We start from the raw sequence: 25,867 nt of genomic DNA on the forward strand, positions 1-25,867 counted from the left end.
CATATATTTCGGGTTATAACCAGATCAGTTATTGAATAGCCTACTCCTGATTTGAATATTCGTGTAGTTCAACAATTTCTCAATCCTAACCATTAACCCCATTTTGTTTTGGAAAGTAGGTGTTACTGATTAATCTAATTCCATTTATACCACTTCTTGAAATTGTCCTTTTATCACCCTGTCTCTTTACACTAATAACCCCTCTGCCATTTAATTTCTCCTATGTCTGTCCTTCCTTTTCGTTCTTACTTTACCCTCTTCTTCCCAGCTTTGCAGGTGAGTAAAACTTGCTTCCAAGTTCTGATGACAGGTCACAGAACATGGCACATTTACTCTCTTTCTCTCTCCATGGAGATTGCCTGACCTGTTGGGTACTTTCAGCTTTTCCTATTTAAAATTTCTAGAATTGGCAACATTTTGATTTAATAATTAGAATGCACCTTGCTTGGATTTTAAAAAATATTGAAGAAAGAAAAAGACTGAGGGAAGTGAAGAATTCTTAGTTTCAAGCTTCTCCGAAAGGATGAATGAGAAGTATGTGAATTACAGGAAAAAACGTGCAAAGATTGGTTCCAAGTTGGTTGACAACAATTTTTAAGAATACAAGGTGTAAACCATACTTTTATCATAATGAAAGAATTTATTTCTTCAGGAATTAGACAGCAAATCCTGACTACACTATACACTAAGCAATACATAAATGACAGATATAGACTGGTAATTGTAGCACCTATGGACATAATCTTCCTTTAAACCACAAGACTACAACATTCTACATTAATGCTATGTACACAAGATAACTAAGATGTGTTTATGTAGTAAAATATAGAATTAACATACTTATGACTGATACACAAATTTGATTTTAATTTTTTTTTCTTAAACCTAATGCTTTACTAAATGGGCCAAGCTAAATTTTGGCCTTATATCCAACGAATATTAACTGTAGCATTTCCTCTATTCATCAAGCTGCACAACACTACCTGAATGAGGCAGTACTATGCAGCCATCTACATCAGTATGATCTCGCTTCAAATTAAATTTCTCCACAAGATAGCGGAATAACTACAGTATGAAGCAGTGTCTTTTCCCCCTTATCTGTGGTCCTTTGGAGGAAGGGGTATTAGGGATAAGGTGCAATATTTAATTGTAAATACAGCTTACCTAAACGAAGCTTATGAATCAATTCACCCATGATTTCATTTTGTACAGCAAAAGTAACATTCACTGTGAAATAAGGATGTCAACAAAGGGTTAAAAGGCTCCAATTCAGTGCTAACCTTGTTCATGTTTCTCAAACTCTGAACAACAGCCTTTAAACTTAATTTTTAAAAAAATCCTCCATGAACACAGCTGGAGACCAAACCTTAACTCAATATAGCCTCAGGGACTTGGCAGGCCAGAGCACGCCTGTTTGAAGTACTTCCATAATGAGTGGAATGATATAATAACCTCACCATTAACCGGATGGATTCCAGAAGTTGTTGCAATTAGAACTAGGGCTTCAAATTTTGTTTTAAACAAATACTTGTGGCAACAATGTGATACCCACAGGCGGTGCGCCTCTGAAAAAGCCAAGGCAATCCTTAAAGGTGTCAATTGAGACTCTCAGCTGCAGTTTTGACAGATTGCACTTGGCTACATCATTTACGTGCACAGGTTTCTCACTTTGTGATGGCCAATAGCCTATTTTTAAAAAGAAAATTTTTTATTAGAGATAATTTCATCCAACTCTTTTTTAGAATTGTTAAATAAAATGGAAGGATTATGTATTGCAGGGAATTAAAAAGTACAATGAAGAGATGAAGGCTGCAGAAGGAAGCACAGAATCATAACCGCTCCCTCCCTCTGGTTGAATTCCATTTAGCATGCAATTATTAGCAGAATATATATATAAAATATATAATGAAAGATGAGAGTATCATACAAATTAAATTCCAGGATCTGAAGGAAAAGGAACAGCTGAAATGGATGATTCACATTGTACTGTTTTGTGCAAAGGATCCCATAAACCCCCTTTGATCACAGTTTGTCCTGATTTGCAAACTTGGAACAAAGTTTGCTGTCATTACTGTTGGATCCTATAACAGGCTAGCATCCCATTACACCATGCTGCTTTGCTGCATCTGAGAGAATTAGCAGGTTTACATGCTAATGAACTGAGGGCTCCTATGTTAGAACACCAATTCCAATTAAAAGTCGGCTGAATTATCAATACTGGAAATAAGCATCAGGATGCCCGTCCCAAAGATCGCTCCTGCCTCAAGGTGCAGTCGTCCTTTATCTCCTGGATGAGCAAATCAGGCAGAATTCAAAAGTATCAAAACATTGAATATTAAAAGTCCTATGTCTTTACAATAACCAACTTTTTATTTTATTTAATTTTTAAAACTCTGTATCCGATAAGAGCATATTAAAAATACTGCGATGCTTCACTGATATTTTCCTCCTTGTCTCTGTACAATGACAAATACTGCATGTTAAATTCCGTGAAAAAAAATAGTTTGAGACTTAACAATGCACTTGCAAACAAACTTTGCTCTGCTGTTACTAATAATAGAGTAATGATTCCTCTAAAATCTGCAGTTCAGAAACAGAGAATGTCTTCTCCCATGCCCCGGTGCAAAATAGTGATTTAAATGGTTAAAGCAGCCTATAAGCACATCAACGAAACTGAATGTTTCAGTTGAATTTCTATTATTTTAATCCTGCATTATGATCAAATAAATTTTAGGATAGGTAGGGAAAAATGGATATTTAATGATTACACAAAGATTAATCTGTGGCGAGGATGTAGTGTTATGTCCGCATGATTCAACAAAATGCCACTCTAAAATCAGAGGTCTCTTCCAGCTCCCAAAGAAAGTAATTGCTGCAGTTTAAGGTGGGCTTCAAAAATTAAGCTCTCCCCTTTGTAATGCTTTAAAATCTAGGTTAGTGTTCAAGTTAAAAGGATGGCAATATCCATTAGTCCAGTAGAACAGAAGGATGTGGAAATTATTAAATTTTGGGGAACTCTTCCCATAAAGCTATATGTGAAAATCCCCCACAAGCAGACAGCTGTGTCAAGTACAAGATCTTTCTGGTAAGGTACCTGTAGCAGCAATGGTATCAGGGTTGCCAATGGAAGACTGCTCCTCTCTGTCCTCCTCCTTCAATCCTACTTAACAAACTGCACCTTTGAAAGGCACATCATTTTTGAAGTCAAGATGTCTGAGGTGAATTGGACTCAGACAGAAAGAATGCTGCAGCAATGCAATTAATATCCCTGGGTTTGTCATATAGTCCACCCTGAACAGTTACTGGAAGGGTTACCAAATCAAAAGCTCAATCAGACCTCGCATTGTCACTGTCAATTGTGAGTGTTTGCTCACACTTGTGAGCAGGGCCACAATTATACTGGATGCCTTCCAGTAAAATAAAAGCCCTTGGTCAGGGGGAAGCTAGTCAAGGAGATTTTCATCCTAGAGTAGCAGCATAATGACAAAGGCACTATCTGAAACACTGAAGTATGTGCTGAAAGTCCTACGTCAGACAGTAAACAACTGACGCATCTGGGCTTAACTCCAGACAAAAAGAAGAATCCCCAGTTCTGGTACCAAGTCACACTTCTAACTTTACCCACACTTTAGATCTGAGCCCATCATATTGTTTCTATGACTGAATTTCAGCTACATTTGATGACAATTGCAGGAGGAGGGAGAGAAGTATCTCTGTGATGTGCAAATATATCTAATGATTCCCAACCATGTCTTGCTAAACTCTGTAACTCAAGTCCTTTAAGGCAACCATTTGCAAGAGAATGTCATCTCTTTTTTTTATTCCCTGGGGCCTGTAAAGTTTCATGTTAATGAACAGTGCAAAAACCCTCACATCAGCTGCAACTTAAAGCAACATATTTCCCAATATTTCTTGTTGCTGAGATTTCAACACCTCAAAACTCCTTACTTGACTTCTACTGCACGCAATTTCTCAGTCCTCTCCATTACACCATGCCTGCTTGGCTTAGTGCAGAATCCTCCTGAACAGCACTGACCAGTTTCATTCCCATTTTAACTACAGACTCAGTTCTATAAGAACGATTGGAATGGTCTGTCCTTCTGCTGCACTTTAAATATTAAAAGAAAATATTTCTTTCTGTCTTTATTAACTCTACTTTCCTATTAAAAGCGACAGTGCTCATGATCATCAAGTGCTAACTTGGTCCTCCAAGGGATCCCTGGCAGGCCCCAACAAACATGTCCATAAATTTTGGAGGCAAAGCAGTCAGTAAGGTGAACTGGTGTAGGAGGTGGATACAGCATACTTTTGCAATCCACCCAGGTCCCTACCTCCAGGCTGTTAACTGCCTGAGAGAGAAGTCCTACTTTCTGTGACTGATCTTGTTCGTCGTTCCCTCTTTGGTGTCTGTACTTGGCCACAAGCTGGAGTCTCTTGGTTCCATTCGCTCTTATCCTCTCACCTCAGTTGCTTCTGTTGTAAGCTCTACAGTCCATGGTAAAATAAACACTGCTCCGGTTCACTCATAAGACGACAATGGCTGCTAAAAGGTCAAGTCGGGTTAGACACGCCACGGTAAATGGTTCAACTTGCTACACACAAGCACAGCTTGCTTTACTTAATTAAACACGTGTTAAAAAAATAGCAGGTTACACTTTAGAGGCTCAAAAGGATGGGTCTGGGTTTGGGAATGAGGGGGAGGGGGGAATTGGAATTGGGAAGGGGTTGGGGTTGGGAAGAAGTTGGATTTAGACAGGAGGTTGGGTTTGGAGAGGAGTGGGATTGGGTATGGGAAAGAATTGGGTTTGTAGAGGTGGAAAGGGGAGGAATCCCAAAATACCTTGCTAATTAAGTATATTAGAAACACATTTATCAAGGGCTGCTGCTTAGCTTTGCTCTCTGCATTAAATCTGTACATGTCCTTCTTGCATTATATGCCGCAGGGATATTTATGCTCAAAAACGCAAACAGAAAAAGTCTTTTTTTTAAGTGAGAGCAGTTTAAGTCTAGGATGCCTTTAAAAGTAGTTCAGACTACTTGGTAATAGCCTTTAGTCCTATAATGACATTAAAAAACAAAAATCCTTTGTCTACATCCTTACTGTAAATAATACACCAAAATAGTTTTTTTTTGTTACATAAATCAATCATGATTTTTTTTCCAAGGTTGCTTGACTCTGAGTCCCATTCGTTAAGTATGCCCCCTTTGGTTATATTCCTTCCAGGTAACAGAATATATTCAGCGTCACACCCAGTGCGCGCTTCTGACTGTTTGCTACAGTCATTTGTCTCTTCTTTTGTTCGGAGGGCCAAAACTGCCCTCCGTTTACAGCCATTCAGTTGTTGTTGGCGTTTATCCGTCCAGCTGGAAACAGGGGAGGTGGTGGCGGAAGGTGTGGGGGAGGGGGGAGAGTTGGTGGGAGGGAGTGGAGGAGGGGCAGAGGGAGAGAGTGAGGGTGTGATTGGGGATGGGGGCTGATGAGAGGGTTACTGGAGTTGGGAGGGGTGGCGGATGTGAGGCTCAGGGGGTTGCTGTCTGCCGTGATGGGGTTGGTGACTCGGAAACACTTCTGCTTGTGCGCCTTCAGCATGTTGGAGAAACGGAAGCGCTGTCCACAGACATCGCACGGATATGGCTTCTCGCCCGTGTGCGTCCGGCGATGCCGTTTCATGTTTGGCCGGCTGGTGAAGCTCTTGCCACAGATTTCACAGATGTACGGTTTCTCCCCTGGAAGCAAATAAAAGATTAATTTTTCATTTTAACTCAGCATTTAATGAGGATATAAACTCAACTTGCAGCCCTGAATTGCCAAGAGGTTACAATCATGTAGAAGTCATGTTATTGGATAACAATCCAGAGAACACAATGACAGCTCTGAAGGTGGCCACTTGCCCATCATAGCTGGAGCAAATGTTTAAAGTCTCAAATCCATTTTCCCCTTAGTTCTGTAAAATCCTTCCGTGTCTGTGAACCATAGTTAAATTTCCACTACGGCAGTTAAGAAAATGGTGAGAAGTTGACAGACTGTTACAAACAGAAATCAATTTACTCATGTCCTTTGGAGAAGAAACTTGTCATCCTTACCTGAGCTGGGTTGTACATGAGCCCAACTACTAGTCATTCTGAGGAAGGGATAAAACATTAACTATGATTTCTCTCCACATCTGCTGAGCTTTTCAGCCATTTCTGTTTTTGTTTCTGATTTCCAGAATCCACAGTTCTTTTGGTTTTTGCAATCAACATAACTGCCCCGATTGCAATCAATGTAACTGTTACTTGCAGTTCAAGGCAGTCTGCCAGTTTATCAAGGCTTTTGTGATGGACAGCAAGTGACAAACTTGAGAGAGACAGGTTCCAAGAACAAAAACGGCAGAGAAATGAACATGTAATGCAATCAAGCAAAGCTGGATCGGAAGTAGCCATGAGCTAAAGTCAGAAGCAACAGACAAGAGGTTGCCTCTGACACTCAGGACTGAATGATTCAGCATAGTGACATAGTGAAAATGTGATTCTGACTCACTAGCTTTGGGACTTTAACGTCCTACTGCTGTTCCTTTCTCTTCAGTTCCTATCGGCCTGAGGTTGATCAACTATGATTGTATGGAATGGCATAGCAGACTTAAGGGCATGAATGTCCTGTTCCTATCTCTTATGACCCAGCATTATATTGTCCTAAATTACAGAATGACGCAGGACAGGAGGTGGTCACCTGGCTCATGTCTATGCCATGTCTGCAATTTATTCAATTAGTCTGTGTCCCGGTTCTTTCCACACTGCCCTACATGTTGTTTTCTTTTTAAGTATACATGCAAAAACCTTTGAAAATTACAATTTAATCTGTTTCGATACCCCACTTTTCAGATAGCATATTTCAGACACTTAACTTGCTGTACTCTTTCTGGTTCTTTTGCCATTATCTGAAATCTATGTCCTCTGATTACTGTACTTCGTGCACTCAAAAACACTTTCTACTTCAGGATTAGGAATTGTTCTAAACTCTGCCTACCTTCCCACCAAATCCCTCTCCACTGTTAACTTGCTCCATTCTATGGAGAACAATTCCAGCTGGTTCCATCTAATTCACGTTATGACTGCTCATAGTCTGGCCACCATCAACAAAACACGAGAGCACGATTAAATACTTTCCACTTGCCTTGTTCAGAATAGCAGTAATATTTAAGAAATTCTAACTATCCAGACAAAGCAGCCAGCATGATCTGCATCTCATCCATCACCTTCAACATTTACTCCCTCCACTACTGACACAGAGTTGCAGCAGCATGTACTATTTACAAGAAATTCATTGAGGGTTCCAACATAGCACCTATCAATCATCAATATCTAGAAGGTCAAGAGCAGCAGATACATGGGAGTCTCATCACCTTTGAGTTTCCCTCCAAGTCACACACCAATCTGACTTGGAAATAGAAATTACACATTTGTGGAGGGCAGCACAGGCTGATGATGGCTTATACGATCAAACAGATTGCAAAAATAGATCTGGCCTTATACTTGACGAATGGCCATTGTGATGAGGTAACAGAATGCCAGGAATTCACGGAACTGAACCCAGCAAAAAGGAAAAATGAGTGGAAACTTTCTTCATGGTATTGCATTTCCAGATCAAAAGGGATGTATATTAACCATGCTAACATATGGAGAAAGACCTACAGTATAATTTTTACAGAATTCCTGGTAGAGGCACAAGACTTTTTGATGCATTAGCCGGAGGCAAATAAGCAAGATCCCTGGGCATGGGTTGTACGTACTCAGAATGGCTCATATCAGCATTTTAAATTACCATCTGCAAAGTTCCTTTCGCACACCTAAGAGTTGAAAACTGATATTGTCACCAAGATCAAGCAACCAGTATGCAGGTTTTCCCTTTCATTTTCACTTTGGAACACAAAGTTACAGACATTTCTATAATGGTATAGATTTTTCAACAAAGATCTGAATGCATGATCAAATACTAATAATTTAGTGGCTTGACTACTCAAGACCATCAGCTAACGATCAGCTGACTTGGTCGACTGTCCCATGCATGAGGATATAAGCTTCTGTCTTGCTTGAGTATAAACTTTAGCAATAATGAAGAAGGGAGAAATGTAGCAATAAGCTTATAATTCTCTGACTTGCACCGACTAGTGGAACTCCCTTCGAACCACTTTAAAATCTAATTTCTCATGTATGTACAAACATTTGCCACATATATATCATGCACACAAGTGCAATGTACACACATATACAAAAACAGATCAAGATTTAGAAGAATTGATTCTTAAGTTTTGTTGATGATACCAATCTAGAAGCAGCAGTGAAGTAGCAGCAGGAAGTTATGAGAAAGAAACAGGGTGCATTTCTCACAACCTCTGGACTCCACAGAATCCTTCATAGCCAAGATAAGGCTATTAAGGGGAGGATGTGGCCTAGTGGTATTATCACTGGACTGTTAATCCAGAGACTCAGATAATGATTTGGGGACCTGGGTTCAAATCCTGCCACAACCGATGGTGGAATATGAATTCAATATTTGAAATTAAGAATCTAATGATGATCATGAATCCATTTTTTTTTCTTAGAAAAATGCATCTGGTTCACTAACGTCCTTTAGGGAAGGAAATTCCCATCCTTACTTGGTCTGGGAGACATGCGACTCCAGACCCACAACAATATGGTTGACTCTTAACTGCCCTCTTGGCAAGGATGGGCAATAAATGCATAGTTCAATTTTGCCCTCGGTGACTGTGTTTACATATTCTCCCCATGTCTGCGTGCTCCAGTTTCCTCCTGTGAGGTAATAATAATTTTGTTCTGGGTGTTTTTTTGAAGAGAGATTGTAAAGGCAGAGGTGCCGAAGTGGCTACTGTAGGTTGCCTAAGTCAACAGTGTAGTGGGCCTTGAGGTTTTTTTGTAACAATAGAAGAGAAGAGGAGTGGCCAGTTCTCACAAATCCGTCTTTCTAGTTTATTTTTAGTGATAGCAGTTAGAGGCTGTTTGGGTCCCAGAAGGGTTGGTGCTTAAGAAAATTATTCCTAACTGCTACGTTCTCTGAAATTTCTAGACGTTGTTTCCTCATGGAATGGAGAACTGCATGTAAAAATCTGTATCTGAATTTACTTTTTTGCGAAGGGCCATATTTATGGGATGTTACTATATTGAAACAGTTAATTAGCAAAAGGTACTGTATCTATTATTCAGTTAAGTTTTCCAATAGTAGTTATTCTAAATCCCTTTCTTTTGTTTATATTTTAATTATAGTGTTTAAACAGTGTTTTGCTTTACATTAAATAGTTTTGACCAGTCACATCACATCTGGGACACGCAGTTCATATCTACCTTAAAAATAAGAAAAAATTAGGATGTGGCTACCTTTTTAAAATATTTTGAGGGGGCTTGGTTGGGACCATAACACTCCCAACAGTCCAAATATGTGCAGGTTAGGTGGATTGGCTGTGTGAAATTGTCCATAGGTGTCTGGGGATGTGCAGGCTAGGAGGATCAGCTATGGGAAGTAGAGGAGTGGATCTGGGTGGGTAGCTCTTTGGAGGGTCAGTTTGGACTTGATGGGCTGAATGGCTTGCTTCCACACTGTAGGGATTCTATGATAATCATTTAGAAAAAAATCATAACCACCCATAGCTTCTGCTCCCAATGTCCAGCCAGGAATATCCTTAGACATTTTAATGGATGGAAGTGATGCAAGAGTAGGGTTTCACACAGGTATGAGCAGCTCAAAGAGCAGGCACAAATAGGGTGTTAACATGTGCTGTCTAACCAGAAGATACCAGAGAGTAGTCAACTGGAAATTATAGCAATTCTGGAGGAATACTGCAGAAATAGGAATAATGACTAGGACACACATAAAAATGGAAATGTGTTGCGTGGGTTTCCTCTGGGTGCTCCAGTTTCCTTCCACAGTCCAAAAATGTGCAGGCTAGGTGAATTGGCCATGCTAAATTGCCTGTAGTGTTAGGTGAAGGGGTAAATGTAGGGGAATGGGTCTGGGTGGGTTGCGCTTCGGCAGGTCGGTGTGGACTTGTTGGGCCGAAGGGCCTGTTTCCACACTGTAAGTAATCTAAAATTGAAGTAAATGACAAGAAAGCTTATTTATTCTTTCAGAATGAAAGAGGCAAACAAATTATTTGAAATGATTACTGTTCCTTCTCCCCCACCTCCAAACAATTCTGCGTCAGATACATCACCACTTTCCTTAGAGGACAGAGAAGTTAAATTGTCCTTTGAGCTTTGAATTCTGATCACAATAGCTGTTTAGTTAAAGTTGAAAAGTCGTACCAGTGTGCGTCTTCATATGTTCATCGAAATACTGCTTCATGTTAAAGTCCTTGCCGCACCATTGGCACATGAACTGCTTGTGTCCGATGTGGATGCTCATATGAGAGCGCAACTGATACTTGTACTGGAATCTTTCATTGCAGTTCTAATGATTGAAGACACAAGTGTAAAAAGGTAGGGTTAGTGCAGCTCCTGACAGTAAATGCAAATACATCAATGTTTGCCCCAGCTTCCATTCCAGGATTTTTATAAATGTTAACTAAATTCAATAATTTCCAACAGGTACCAGGAAGAAGCAACTGGACATATGATTCTTAAATCATTATACCTACGCTTCCCTTGCTACCAATTGCCCCTTCAAAGATGGTGCTATCAAAGGACAGGGGTAAAACTCGGAATCTTAAACGTTTGTCTTTGTACAACTGCTAAACCAAAAGTAGCTATTGGGCATAAGCTCATGTAACAATCATTCGACTGAAACTGATGTGATGCCAGAGCACAATAGTACCATGAACACCCTGACACAGACATTACTGGTCTGATTTTCCTGCAGCTCTCTTCATCCTCTGCCTCACCCTGGATCTTTCTGCCAAGCCTCAGCCATTGTAAAAATCAGAAATGGAACATGCCAAATTACAAACTGCAACAGATCCAGATCGACCTCCATTTTAGAAAGTTGCTGTCAGCACAAGAAATACATATTTTATAATCAACCCATTTGCCAATGTTATTACACACCTCGGGAGCAGGTAGGACTTGAACCCATATATGACAACAGAATAGTCTTGCTCACCTGAGGAAGGGTCTGAAGGAGAGTCACTGGACCCACAATGATAACTCTGATTTCTCTCCACAGATGCTGCCAGAACTGCTGAGCTTCTCCAGCAATTTCTGTTTTGGTTTAGAAAACCCTTGCTACCGGAAACCTCAAGATGATACTTCACACCTAACTTGCCATTGCTCCTTGCTCTACGAATTCCTGTTCATTGGAAAGGAACTACTTGATTACAGGATGCACATAAAGTTGAATTCAGTCTTGTGAGCCACTCTGGAATATGAGAACTCTCAGCATATCAGGGACCGAGGCCATAAAGGAAGTGGTAGGGATTTGGATGGGAAAGTCATTGGGTTCCAAAGTCAGCTGCATCACTGTGGAGAAGTACCTGACCCTAGCTGGTGCCGACAGTGAGGAAGCAGGACAGCAAGAAACCCTAGCAGCCTGGAGGCTCGAGACCCTGTGATTTTAGGTTATAAGCGGACCGTGACTCGGTGGAAGAAGAAGAATTTCACATATTTATTACACATCAAAACATATTTTAAAAATACAATTCGCATGGATATATATAAAACTTTTTAAACTCAGCTTCGCAAGCGTTTTCCCTCACAGTGACTCCATTGCAAGGCTTGGAAAATTATTGCAACCTCAGAGGACAAAAGACTTGTGAATGGGACCATTGCTGCCTCAGAGTATGCTGTGCCAAAATTCCCACTTTGTTTCAGAAGAAGTGAGTCAATTGCCAAAAAATGTCTCGGAGATGCATATAACAACCATTAAACAGTATAGTAAGAATACAGGCAAGTTTCCAAGTGGATGTTTGGTACTGTTTCCTGTTTCAGATACTTCTGGAACTTAAGCACATAGAAAAAGGGGCAGCAGTAGGCATATGGATTCTCATGCCTGCTTAACCAGTCAATAAAATCTTGACCTTAACTCCACTTTTCTGCCTGTTTACCTGAATAGATATCTGTCTCTCTCAGCTCTGAATATGTTCAGAGAAGTCCTAAGATCAAGATATTCCTCCACATGACAGCCATAAATAGGCTTTATTCTGAAATTGTGCCTCCTAGTTCTGGATACCACTATTAGATCAGCACTCAAAGTGATATCTTTCAGATTTTAGCATGTAAATGAATGCAACTAAACGGCAAACAAGGCAGAATGGCCAATGCCTGTTACTACGTAGACAGGACACCTTGCAAGGCACCAACTTTCACTAATTCTACTTGCCTCTTCCACAAGCTGGTTAATGCAGTCAAGAGAAATATTAATACACAGAATCACCCAACTGTTTCAATGGTCAAGGTGGCCATTTGGCTCACCGTGTCCAAGCTGGATCTCTGAACTGGCTCTCCAAGTGACATACGACCACCTTTTGTGTGTAAACCTTGCACATTCTTCCAGTCTAATTCCTTCTTGAATGTCTCCACTGAACCTGCCTCTGTCACACTGTCAAGCAGTGCATTACAATGCTCACCACTTGCTGTTTGAAAGTTTCTCTCGGTGTATCCATTGCTTCTTTTGCTAATTACCTTAAATCTATGCGCTCTCATTTTCAACACTTTAAGTGTGAATAATTTTTTTTCTCACAAAGCTGGAAACTCATCTCAAGATCAAATGTGACACCAAGGTTGAGAACAGACCGACTTAAATCATAAACTGTTGCCAAACAGTGTTAAAAAATATCTCCACAGTCTGCATTTTCCCTATTCAATCCATGACACACCAGTACCATATTGACTGAAGCAGCTATCAGGATAGATGCCACAGTGCTTGCATAACAGTACATAAAGAAGAAAAGCTGATCAAGGCCTTGGGTGACTGCAACAGATTGGGTCAGCGAGAACAAAGCTGGCCAGTTCACCAATGGTCCAACTCACCAGCCTGACATTCACTGTCGCCATCTCTGCCTCAACTACTCATTGATGTTGGTCCCAAAACCAGCCTGACAAGTAACACCAGACTGTAACTTTCAGACCATAATGTGCCTCTGGCACTAAAAGCCACTGAAGCACACTGATGTATTCAGTGGTATTTCCATCTTAAATTTCTCAAGCTGTAACACTGACAAAGTGTTGAATGGTTATTAAAATAGAAGCAATGTGCAAGAGTATGGGGAAAAGACACAAAATGCACTAAGCCAATACAGACATGACACGATGAATGGCCTCCTTCTGCACTGTAATACTTCTGTGATTCTGTGAATAAAGTTATGAAACTTGGAGGGAAATGGGGTTTGTATCTTATTTGATTACATAATAATTTCACTTGGCACTGGTTATGTCCGATTCTGACACAAATAAGGAAACTGACCTCACTAAAAAGCAGCAGGTGGAAGTTACATTTTTACTCGATTTCAACGATTGATTCTTTCCTGGTTAAAAGGGAAGATGGGGGAATGATGGAAGGAAGAGGGAAGTTGCAAACATCGCACGGCACTTACCTCACATTTGAAAGGTTTCTCTCCCGAATGCTGCAGAGAGTGGACTTTCAGTGACATACTGCGTTTAAATGACTTCCCACAAGTCTCACAGGTAAATGGCATATCTTTTGTGTGAGCTGAAAGAGACAAGCCTAATTACTGCATTTTAAAACAGACATTACATTGATGAATTCAAACACTGATTCTGCATTTCTTTCCACCTCTGCCACTTCCCTTCAATAGTCTTCTTGAGAATCATTGATTTGAGTATCCACTATGAGAAGATCATTGTAATGTGGTGATGCGATGTGGGTATCAGTACTTACTGCCCATCTCTAACTGCATTGCAGGAGCTGATGGTGAATTGCCTTCTTGAACCACTGTCGTGTTTGGAGTATAGGGACACTCACATTGATGTTCGGAAGGAAACTCCAGCAGTTTTACCCAACCACGATGAAGGGTCGACAATATAGTTCCAAGTCACGGTAGTATGTGGCTAGGAGTGGAACTTGCAGTGGTGATGGTGTCCGCCCTGCATCTGATGCCCTTGTTCTTTCAGGTCACAGATTAGAGATCACAGATTGGAAGGTGCAGTCAGAGGGTCTCAGAGTTACTGTAGATGGTATACACTGCTGCCTGTGTGCCACTGGTGAAGTCAACACTGAAGGTGGTGGATAGGGTGCCAGTTAAGAGATGCTTTGTCCGGATGGTATCAAGCAGCTCGAGTGTTGCATTCATCCAGACAAAAGGAGAGCATTCCATCATACTTTCAACTTATGCTAAGTATAGGTAGTTCTTCTATAACTCGATGGTTGCGTTCTTGTGCAACCCTGCATTATAGAAAAATCATTCTTTAGAAACAGTGCTTAAAGTGTTGGTGATGTAATCGCATTACAGCCAGCACATTTTAAAAGTTCATGCTTTCAAAACAGTGTCCCAATTCGTCAATTACAGTTTAGCAAATTTGTGTTAACAAAACCAGAATGACTTGTGGATGGTGTACAGAAGTTGGGTAGTCAGGAGATAATTACTTATAGCTGTTATTGCCACAGTATTAATCTGGCTAGTCCAGTTCAGTTTCTGGTCAAGGTTAAGATTTTACTCTTCTTGGTTGGTATTGCCTGGCAATTGTGTAGTGCAAATGCTTGTTCCACCTTTAAAAGCTGAAGGCTCGGTTGTTGTGCAGTTCTTGTTGCAGACTGAGTTGTCATGAATGGTGCTGAACATAAAAATTAGGAGCCAAAATAGACAAGTATACTCCAGCGATTCAATAAGGCCACGGTTGATCGGCTTGATGTTTCAAATTCACATTCCCATCATCCTTGTCCGATAACTCTCAATTTCCCTTCCTAACAAAAATCTATCCATCTGTTTTAAAAACACATTGAATATGATCCTGTCTTCTGAGGCAGAGAACTTCAAAAATCACACCACACTCAAAAAATGTTCTTCTCATCTGTGTCATAAAAGGGCAAACTGTAATTTTAAAATCATTCCCTATGGTTCTGGATTGACCGGCGAGAGGGGTCATACTTGCTCCATCCACCTCGTCAGGTCCTTCAGTATCTTATACAGAAATTGGTTGAGTAACAGGCAACAGATAATAGGGGTAATGGGTAAGAATGGTCACATTGAGAGGATGTGACTGATATTCCACAAGGATCTGTGTTAGGGCCTCACGTTATTCATGTTATGTTCAACTGCATGGATAACGGCATAGAAAGTCAAGTACCTAAATTTGCTGATGACACAAAGTTAGGCGGTATTGTAGACAGTGTAGATGATGGCACAAAGTTACAAAGTGATATTGATAGATTAGGTGAATGGACTAAGCTGTGGAAGGTGGAGTTCAAAAGAGGCAAGTGTGATGTTATCGACTTTGGCCCAATAAAGGATAGATCAAGGTACTTTCTAGATGGCATAAATTTAAATACATTTTTCAGGACGTTGCCTGGTCTGGAGGGAAGGTCTTATGAAGAAAGGCTGAGGGACTTGGGTCTATTCTCATTGGAGAAAAGGCGGCTAAGAGGGGATTTAATAGAGACATAAAAGATGATCAGAGGATTGGATAGGGTGGACAGCGAGAGTCTTTATCCTAGGATTATGAAATTGACTTGTACGATGGGACATAGCTGCAAATTGAGGGGTGACAGATTTAAGACAGATGTCAGAGGCAGATTCTTTGCTCAGAGTAAAGGTTAAGGGTGTGTAATGCCCAGCCTGCCAATGTAGTTAACTCAGCCACATTAGGGGCATTTATATAGTCCTTGGATAAGCATATGTGTGATGATGGGATAGTATGGGGGGGATGGACTTAAATAATTCACAGGTCGGCGCAACATCGAAGGCCGAAGGGCCTGTCTTGCACAGTATTACTCTATATTCTATACAGTAGATGTTCAAAAAGACTTGGGGGTTCAGATGCATTGATCTTTAAAATGTCACAAGCAGGCAGAGAAACTAACGAAATGCTAGCCTTTATTTTGAGAGGACTGGTGCAAGGATGCAGAAGTTATACTGCTGTTATACAAAACCCTGGTTAGGCCCCACTTGGAGTAGTGACAGCAGATCTGGACACCATACCTTAAGAAACATATACTGACCTTGGAGGGAATACAATGTAGGATTGCAAGAATGATACCTGGACTTCAGGATTAAGTTATGAGGAGAGATTACAAAAAAGATGACTTGACTCTAGAATTTGTACAGTTAAGATGTATTCTGATCAAAGTTTTTAAGATAAGCAGGGTCTAATATACTGGCAGGGAAATTTGCTAGAACTGCTTGGGAGAATTTAAACTACTAAGGTGGGGAGGTGGGACCCAGGGAGATAGTGAGGAAAGACATTAATCTGAGATGGGTACAGCTGAGAACAGAAGAGAATCAGTCAGGGCAGGCAGGGACAAGGTAGGCCTAATAAATTAAACTGCATTTATTTCAATGCAAGAGGCCTAACAGGGAAGGCAGATGAACTCAGGGCACGATTCGGAACATGGGACTGGGATATCATAGCAATCACAGAAACATGGCTCAGGGATGGGCAGGACTGGCAGCTTAATGTTCCAGGAGAGGCATGGATAGGATAAATAGACAAAGTACTTTCGCATATGGGATATCTGGTCGGCATGGACAAGTTGGACCAAAGGATCAAAGGATATGGGGCGAAAGCAGGAGCAAGGTACTGAATTGGATGGTCAGCCATGATCATGTTGAATGGCAGAGCAAGCTTGAAATACTGAATGGCCTACTCCTAGTCCGAAGGGTCTGTTTCCATGCTGTACATCTCTATGACTATGACTCTATAACAACAGGAAAAGACGGGATAGATAAAGATAAACTATTTCCACAGGTTGGGAATTTTATAAAATGGTTGCACAATTGTAGGGAGGAGACAGGAGAAAGAGGATAAGAAAAATATCAAATGACCGAGCAGACCTGAATGGCCTATTTCTGCACTCATACACTTTGCTCATAGAGATGTAGTAAATAGGAATAGGAGTAGGCCATTCAGTATTTCAAGCTTGCTCTGCCATTCAACATGATCATGGCTGACCACCCAATTCAGTACCTTGCTCCTGCTTTCGCCCCATATCCTTTGATCTTTTTGGCCTATCTCCTTCTTGAAAACATTCTATATTTTGGCCTCAACATCTTTGTGTAGAGTTTAATTTAGATAAATGTGAGGTGCTGCATTTTGGGAAAGCAAATCTGAGCAGGACTTACACACTTAATGGTAAGGTCTGAGGGAGTGTTGCTGAACGGAGACCTTGGAGTTCAGGTTCATAGCTCCTTGAAAGTGGAGTCACAGGTAGATAGGATAGTGAAGGTGGTATTTGGTATGCTTTCCTTTATTGGAAAGTGCATTGAGTACAGGAGTTGGGACGTCATGCTGCGGCTGTAAGTTGGTTAGGCCACTTTTGGAATATTGCATGCAATTCTGATCTTCCTATAGGAAGGATGTTGTGCAACTTGAAAGGGCTCAGAAACCATTTACAAGGATGTTGCCAGGGTTACAGGATTTGAGCTATAGTGAGATGCTGAATTGGCTCAGGCTGTTTTCCCTGGAGCATCAGAGGCTGAGAGTTGACCTTATAGAAGTTTATAAAATCATGAGGAGCATGGTTAGCATAAACAGAGAAAATCTTTTCCCTGGGGTGGGGGAGTCCAGAACTAGAGGGCATAGGTTTAAGGTGAGAGGTGAAAGATATAAAAGAGACCTAAGGGGCAACTTTTTCACACAGAGGGTGGCATGTGTATGGAATGAGTAGATGTTATGGGGGACTTTAACTTTCCAAATATTGACTGGAAATACTACAGTTCAAGTACTTTAGATAAGACCACAAGACATAGGAGTGGAAGGAAGGCCATTTAGCCCATCGAGTCTACTCCGCCATTCAATCATGGCTGATGGGCATTTCAACTCCACTTACCAGCATTCTCCCTGTAGCCCTTAATTCCTTGTGACATCAAGAATTTATCAATCTCTGCCTTGAAGACATTTAGTGTCCTGGCCTCCACTGCACTCCGCGGCAATGAATTCCACAGGCCCACCACTCCCTGGCTGAAGAAATGTCTCCACATTTCTGTTCTGAATTGACCCCCTCTAATTCTAAGGCTGTGTCCACGGGTCCTAGTCTCCTCGCCTAACGGAAACAATTTCCTGGCGTCCACCCTTTCCAAGCCATGTATTACCTTGTAAGTTTCTATTAGATCTCCCCTTAATCTTCTAAACTCCAATGAATACAATCCCAGGATCCTCAGCCTTTCCTCATATGTTAGACCTACTATTCCAGGCATCATCCATGTGAATCTCCGCTGGACACGCTCCAGTGCCAGTATGTCCTTCCTGAGGTGTGGGGACCAAAACTGGACACAGTACTCCAAATGGGGCCTAACCAGAGCTTTATAAAGTCTCAGTAGCACAACGGTGCTTTTATATTCCAGCCCTCTTGAGATGAATGACAATATTGCATTCGCTTTTTTAATCACGGACTCAACCTGCACGTTTACCTTGAGAGAATCCTCGACCAGCACTCCCAGATCCCTTTGTACTTTGGGTCAGGTTTTGTCCAATGTGTGCAGGATGGTTTTCTGATGCAGTATGCAGACAGCCAACACGGGGTGAGGCCACATTAGATTTAGTACCGGGTAATGAACCCAGCCAGGTGTTAGATTTGGAGGCAGGTGAGCACTTTGGTGATAGCGACCACAATTTGGTTATGTTTACTTTAGTGATGGAAGGGATAAGTATATACCGCAGGCAAGAGGTATAGCTGGAGGAAAAGCAATTATGATGCGATTAGGCAAGATTTAGGATGCATAGGATGGGGAAACAAACTGCAGGGGATGGGCACAATTGAAATGTGGAGCTTATTCAAAGAACAGCTACTGCTTGTCCTTAATAAGTATGCACTGGTCAGACAGGGAAGAAGTTGTCAAGCACAAGAACGATGGTTTACTCAGGGAGTTGAATCTCTTGTCGAGAGAAAGAAGGTGACTTATGTTAGGATGAGATGTAATGGCTCAGTTAGAGCACTTGAGAGTTACAAGTTAGCCAGGAAAGACCTAAACAGACAGCTAAGAGGAACCAGGAGGGGTCATGAGACATCAATGGCAGATAGGATCAAGGAAAACCCTAAGGCTTTCTATAGATATATCAGGAATAAAAGAATGACGAGAGTAAGATTAAGGGCAATCAAGCATAATAGTGGGAATTTCTGCTTGGAGTCAGAAGAGATGTGGAAACGCTAAATGAATACTTTTCGTCAGTATTCGCAATAGCAAAAGACAATGTGGTCGAGGAGGATACAGAGACAGGCTACTACACTAGATGGGATTGAGGTGCAGAAGGAGGTGGTGCTGGCAATTCTGGAAAGTGTAAAAATAGATAAGTCCCCTGGGCCGGAGGGGATTTATCCTAGGATTCTCTGGGAAGCCAAGGGGAGATTGTCGAGCCTTTGGCTTTGATCTTTATGTCATCATTGTCTACAGGAATAGTGCCAGAAAACTGGAGGATAGTAAATGTTGTCCCGTTGTTTGAGAAGGGGAGTAGAGACATCCCTGGAAATTGTGGACCTGTGAGCCTTACTTTGGTTGTGGATAGTGTTGGACAGGGTTATAAGAGATAGGATTTACAATCATCTAGTGAAGAATAAGTTGATTAGGGATAGTCAACACGGTCTTGCCTCACAAACTTTATTGAGTTCTTTGAGAAGATGACCAAACAGGTGGAGGAGGGTAAAGCGGTTGCTGTAGTGTATAAGGATTTCAGTAAGGCATTTGATAAGGTTCCCCATGGTAGGCTATTGCACAAACTATGGAGGCATGGTGATTTAGCGATTTGGATCAGAAATTGGCTAGCTGAAAGAAAACAGGGTGGTGGTTGATGGGAAATATTCATCCTGGAGCTCAGTTACTATTGGGGTATACAAGGATCTGTTTTGGGTCCACTGTTGTTTGTCATTTACATAAATGACCTGGAAGTGGGCATAGAAGGATGGGTTAGTAAATTTGCGGATGACACTGAAGTTAGTAGAGTTGTGGATACTGACGAAGGTTGTTGTAGGTTACAGAGAGACATAGATAACCTGCAAAGCTGGTCTGAGGTGGCAAATGGAGTTTAATGCGGAAAAGTGAGAGGTGATTCACTTTGGAAAGAGTAACAAGAATGTAGAGTACTGGGCTAATGGTAAAATTCTTGGTGGTGTGGATGAGCAGAGAGATCTTGGTGTCCAGGTACATAATTCCTTGAAAGTTGCCACTCAGGTTGATAGGGTTGTTAAGAAAGCTTACAGCGTGTTAGCTTTTATTGATAGAGGGATTGAGTTTCGGAACCATGAGATCATGCTGCAGCTGTTCAAAACGCTGGTGTGGCCACATTTAGAGTATTGTGTATAGTTCTGGTCACTGCATTATTGGAAGCTTTGGAAAGGATTCAGAAGAGATTTACGAGGGTGCTGTCTGATATGGAGGAGAGGTTTTATGTGGCTAAGCTGAGAGACATGAGGCTATTTTCATTAGAGAGAAGGTTGAGAGGTGACTTAATTGAGACATATAAGATAATCAGAGGGTTAGATAGGGAGGACAGTGAGAATCTTTTTTCTCGGATGGTGATGGCTAGCATGAGGGGACATAGCTTTAAATTGAGGGGTGATAGACATATGACAGATGTCAGATGTCAGAAGTAGTTTTTTTACTCAGAGTAGTAGCGGCATGGAATGCACCGTCTGCAACAGTAGTAGACTCGCTAACTTTAAGGGCATTTAAATGGTCATTGGATAAACATATGGATGATAATGGAATAGTGTAGGTTAAATGGGCTTCAGAATGGTTCTACAATTCGACACAACAGGGAGGGCTGAAGGGCCTGTACTGTGCTGTAATGTGCTATGTTCTAGCTTCTTAGGGGCAATCAGCACAGGTAAAGCTCACATCTCATGAATTAATTTTTAGAAATTAGCCTTCTTTAGTATGCATATTCACTTTTGTGACTTATGCACCAGAACAGTAAATCTTTCTGCAGTTTAGAATCCTGTAATCATTCTGCTGAGTAATACTGTTTTCATTCTTCCTGCCAAAGTGAATAACTTTACATCTTCCCGCTATGTACTCAAAATGGCAGATTTTTGTCTGTTCAATCAACCAATCTATATCCATCCACAATTTCTTTGTCTTAACGAACCTTCCTAACCATTTTGATGTAGTCTGCAAATCTAGCTACCATTCCGTCCCTGCCTTCACCTAAGTCATTTTGGTAAATTGTAAAAAGCTAAGGATACAGGGCAGACCCCTGCAAGAGTCAATAGTGTGTGCTGGCAAAGCACAGCCGGTCAGATAGCATCCGAGGGGAGGAGAGTCGATATTTCAGACATAAGCCCTTGATCAGGAATTCGTGATGAAGGGCTTATGCCCGAAACATCAACTCACCTGCTACTCGGATGCTGCCTGACCTGCTGTGCTTTTCCAGCACCACACTTTCGACTCTAATCTCCAGCATCTGCAGCCCTCACTTTCTCCTAGATCTCTGCAAGATTTCACTTTTCACATCCCGTCAATTAGACAAAGTCCCATTTATGTCATTTGGCCAATTATCTATCCTTGCTAATAGGTTTTCCTCATGAACTCATTCAGGAATGTAGGCATCACTGGCTAGGCCAGCATTTATTGCCCATTCCCTAACTGCCCAATTAAGAGTCAGCCACATTGCTGTGGGCCTGGAGTCAAATGTAAGCCAGACTAGGTACGGACATCTGTTTCGCTCCCTCATGGACATGAGTGAGCCAGATGGGGTTTCCAGGCAATCAACAATGGTTTCACGGTCAACATTATAGTTCCAGATTTTTATTCAATTCAAATTCCTGTGTTACTATCCCGCATCACATAAACTTTTATTTTTCACAATAACCTTTGATGTGGCTTATCAACTGTCCTTTGGAAATCTACGTATATCCTACAAAATCCACAACATGTGTTATTCATTGAAAGAACTGCAAAAAATTGATTTCTATTTGATGAGCCCAAGCTGACTCTTCTCAATAAACTTGATCTTTTCAAAGCATGCAGCAAAAATCCCATTAGTGATTGATGTAGAGGAGCTATAGGCTAGTTAGATGCATAACTCTCATGGATAAGGTGTTAAAAATCAATCACTAATGGACAGAGTTAAAAAATCACACAATACCAGGTTATAGTCCAACAGGTTTATTTGGAAGCACTAGCTTTCGAAGCGCTGCTTGTTCATGTCAACCACTGATGAAGCAGCAGCACTTCAAAAGCTAGTGACCCCAAATAAAACTGTTGGACTATAACCTGGTGTTGTGTGATTTTTAACTCTGTACATTAATGATTGATTTTTAACACCTTATCCATGAGAGTTGTGCATCTAACTAGCCTATAGTTTTGTGCCTTCCAGGCCAGCATTTATTGTCCTTCCATATTTGTCCCGGAGGGAAGAGTCAACCACATTGCTGTATCTGGAGTCACATACAAGTCAGACCAAGTCAGGACAGCAGTTTCCTTCCCTGAAGGACGTGTGAGAACCAGATGTTTTTTTCTGACAGTCAGCAATGGTTTCATGGTCACATTATAGTTAATGATTTTATTCAATTCAAGAACTCTCTGTTATGGCAAGATTTGAACACAGGTCCCCAGAACCTGCCTCTGGATTAAAAGTCAGAGATAATAGCGATTATACTACTGGGCCATTCCCTCATGTCAGTTGTTTAATGTCCATCACCATTTACAGCCGGATAAATGTTACAATTAAAAATTAATTGCTGGTTGAAAGAATTGACTCAGCATTTCTAGCCTTCACATTGTATGTTTTGACTCTTGACAGCTGACATAAATTTCCTGCTTTAAATTTCACCTGCCATAAGTTCATCTCATTTTTTATTCACTCATGAAATGTGGGCACCTCTATCCATCCCTAATAGTCTAGAGGGCAGTTAAGAGTCAACCATATCGCTGTGGGTCTGGACTCTCATATAGGCTAGATCAGGCAAGGATAAGAGATTTCCTTCCCTAAAAGATGTTAGTGAACCAGATGTTTTTTTTTGTGACAACTAACATTGGCTTCATGGTCATCATTGGACACCTAATACCAGATTCTGTATTGAATTCAAATTCCATCATCTGTCATGGCAGAATTTGAATATGCATTCCCAGAACATTAACTGAGTTTTTGGATTAACAGTCTAGCTACAATATCACTAGGCCATCACCGCCTATACCAACCATCTGTATACTCTTGAAATCTACCAGTACCTTCGAAGGACTTGCAAGTTTTTGACAACTGAAAATTTTGAAGCTGAGCCCTGTACACCCAAGCCTGTATCATTACAGTGAATGAAAAAAAATGTAGTAATTTGAATATGCAAAATAGTGGCCGAAGTAGACCGAATAGTTCGAGCCTGCTTTGCCATTCAATAAAACCATGCCTGATTGGTGTGTGTTTCAAATTCCACATTCCCTTCCACCACTTATAACCTTTGATTTCCTTGTCCAAGTACCATTAAATCTTCCTGAATTGAGCAAATTAAGACATGCTCCTTTATAGCTCATTCTTTCACAGCCTATTCATAAAACTGACAATAAACTAACTTCGATGGTTGAGTAATGTCCAACAAACAGGTAACTGAAGTATTAGAAAACACAGCTTAATAAAACACAACATAATTAGCCTGCCAGGTAACATCAAGTGATCAACCATCTTAGGAATGAGACATGCCGTTGGTACACAGCAAACAATGTCATCATCATCCTGCAGATGTCTGCATCAAACTCTCAACTTACTCTATGAGTCATAGAGTTGTAGAGATGTACAGCATGGAAACAGACCCTTCGGTCCAGCTTGTCCATGCCGACCAGTTATCCCAACCCACCTAGTCCCACCTGCCAGCACCTGGCCCATATCCCTCCAAACCCTTTCTATTCATATACTCATCCAAATGCTTTTTAAACATTGCAATTGTACCAGCCTCCACCACTTCCTCTGGCAGCTCAGTCCATACCCGTACCACCTTCTGCGTAAAAACATTGCCCCGTAGGTCTCTTTTAGATCTTTCCCCTCTCACCCTAAATCTATGCCCTCTAGTTCTGGACTCCCCGACCCCAGGGAAAAGAATTTGCTTATTTACCCTATCCATGCCCCTCATGATTTTGTAAACCTCTATAAGGTCACCCCCTCAGCCTCCGACATTCCAGGAAAACAGCACCAGACCGTTCCGCCTCTCCCTATTGCTCAAATCTTCCAACCCTGGCAACATCCTTGTAAATCTTTTCTGAACCCTTTCAAGTTTCACAACATCTTTCTGATATTAAGGTGACCAGAACTGCACACAATATTCCAATAATGGCCTAACCAACGTCCTATACAGGCGCAACATGACCTCCCAACTCCTGTACTCAATACTCTGACCAATAAAGGAAAGCATAACAAATGCCTTCTTCACTATCCTATCTACCTGTGACTCCACTTTCAGGGAGCTATGAACCTGCACTGCAAGGTCTCTTTGTTCAGCAACACTCCCGAGGACCTTACCATTAAGTGTATAAATCCTGCTAAGATCTGCTTTCCCAAAATGCAGCTCCTCGCATTTATCTGAATTAAACTCCATCTGCCACTTCTCAACCCATTGGTCCATCTGGTCAAGATCCCATTGTGATCTGATTTAACCTTCTTCACTGTCTACTACACCTCCAATTTTGGTGCCATCTGCAAACTTACGAACTATATCTCTTATGCTCACATCCAAATCATTTATATAAATGACAAAAAGTACTGGACCCTGCACGATCCTTGTGGCACTCCAAGGTCACAAGCCTCCAGTTTGAAAAACAACTCTCAACCACCACCCTCTGTCTTCTATCTTTGAACCAGTTCTGTAGCCAAATGGCTAGTTGTTCCCTTCAACAACTTGCCCACTACTGATGTCAGGCTCACTGGTCTATAGTTCCCTGGCTTGTCCTTACCACCTTTCTGAAATAGTGGCACCACATTAGCCAACATCCAGCCTTCCGGCACCTCACCTATGACTATCGATGATCCAAGTATTTTAATAAGAGGCCCAGCAATTACTTCCCTAGCTTTGCACAGAGTTCTAGGGTACACCTGATCAGGTCCTGGGGATTTATCCACTTTATGCTTTGCCTTTTTGACTTTTACATCATCTGGATTTGTTTGGTCCAAGTTCTCTTCTTCCATTAATTACTTTTGTAATTGAAGGCTGTAGTTCAACAGTTTGTTGTCTTTGAGAGCAGTTTCAATTTGAGTGGGTTTACAGGAAACATTGTTACTCCATTCAAAAGGCCCTTGGGATTTCCTTTGCACAAGTTCGCAGCCAACCACTGTGTACTGTCTTAATACTCCTGAAATGACAGCAACCAACAGTGTTCCATCCTTCTTTCTCGCTCAGTGTACCCAGTGAGCATTCATCTTGTCTTCAGCAACAGTCACTCATCTAACCATTGCCTATAACGAGAAGCCACTGCAGTTGTTGATCTGGTCAGGTACAATATGTCACTTCTGTTCTGGTAGGTTTGATTAAAAAAAAAACCTCATTTTTATATAAATCAAATTGATGGATATTAGTGCAGAGGGAAAATCATGCAGTATTTCAGCACTTAGCAAGCTGAGATCAGACAAAACAGTCCACTTATCTGCTCTATCATTCCCACCAACAGCAAAACAACATAATGTTGAAGAGATCATGCTCAATTTGGTGGGATGACACCACAAGTGCTTTCATTATTACATTACTTTCCATGGTATGTAGACCTTGAGAAGGTGATGAGCCATGCTGCAGTCCATGCACTGTAAGTACATCAATAATGCTGTCAGATAAGGAGTTCCAAGACTTGGACTCTGGAGA

The 25,867-nt window shown here is 41.2% G+C and overlaps 1 protein-coding gene across 7 annotated transcripts in view; it reads right to left on the reverse strand.

The window, feature by feature from the left end:
* Nucleotides 1–656: 656 nt before the first annotated feature.
* The window catches only part of zbtb47b (zinc finger and BTB domain containing 47b), a 270,356-nt gene continuing 245,145 nt past the window's right edge, over nt 657–25,867 (reverse strand). For all 7 annotated transcript variants that reach the window (XM_060825191.1, XM_060825192.1, XM_060825187.1 and 4 more), the window contains exons 4-6: nt 13,518–13,633; nt 10,297–10,441; nt 657–5,727 (exon numbers count right to left, since the gene is read on the reverse strand). In XM_060825191.1, coding sequence (XP_060681174.1) covers nt 5,336–5,727; nt 10,297–10,441; nt 13,518–13,633 — 653 coding nt within the window. In that variant the 3' untranslated portion in view covers nt 657–5,335. The remainder of the gene's footprint in view (nt 5,728–10,296; nt 10,442–13,517; nt 13,634–25,867) is intronic.

Source organism: Hemiscyllium ocellatum, chromosome 5, assembly GCF_020745735.1.
Source record: "Hemiscyllium ocellatum isolate sHemOce1 chromosome 5, sHemOce1.pat.X.cur, whole genome shotgun sequence".
NCBI lineage: Eukaryota > Metazoa > Chordata > Chondrichthyes > Orectolobiformes > Hemiscylliidae > Hemiscyllium > Hemiscyllium ocellatum.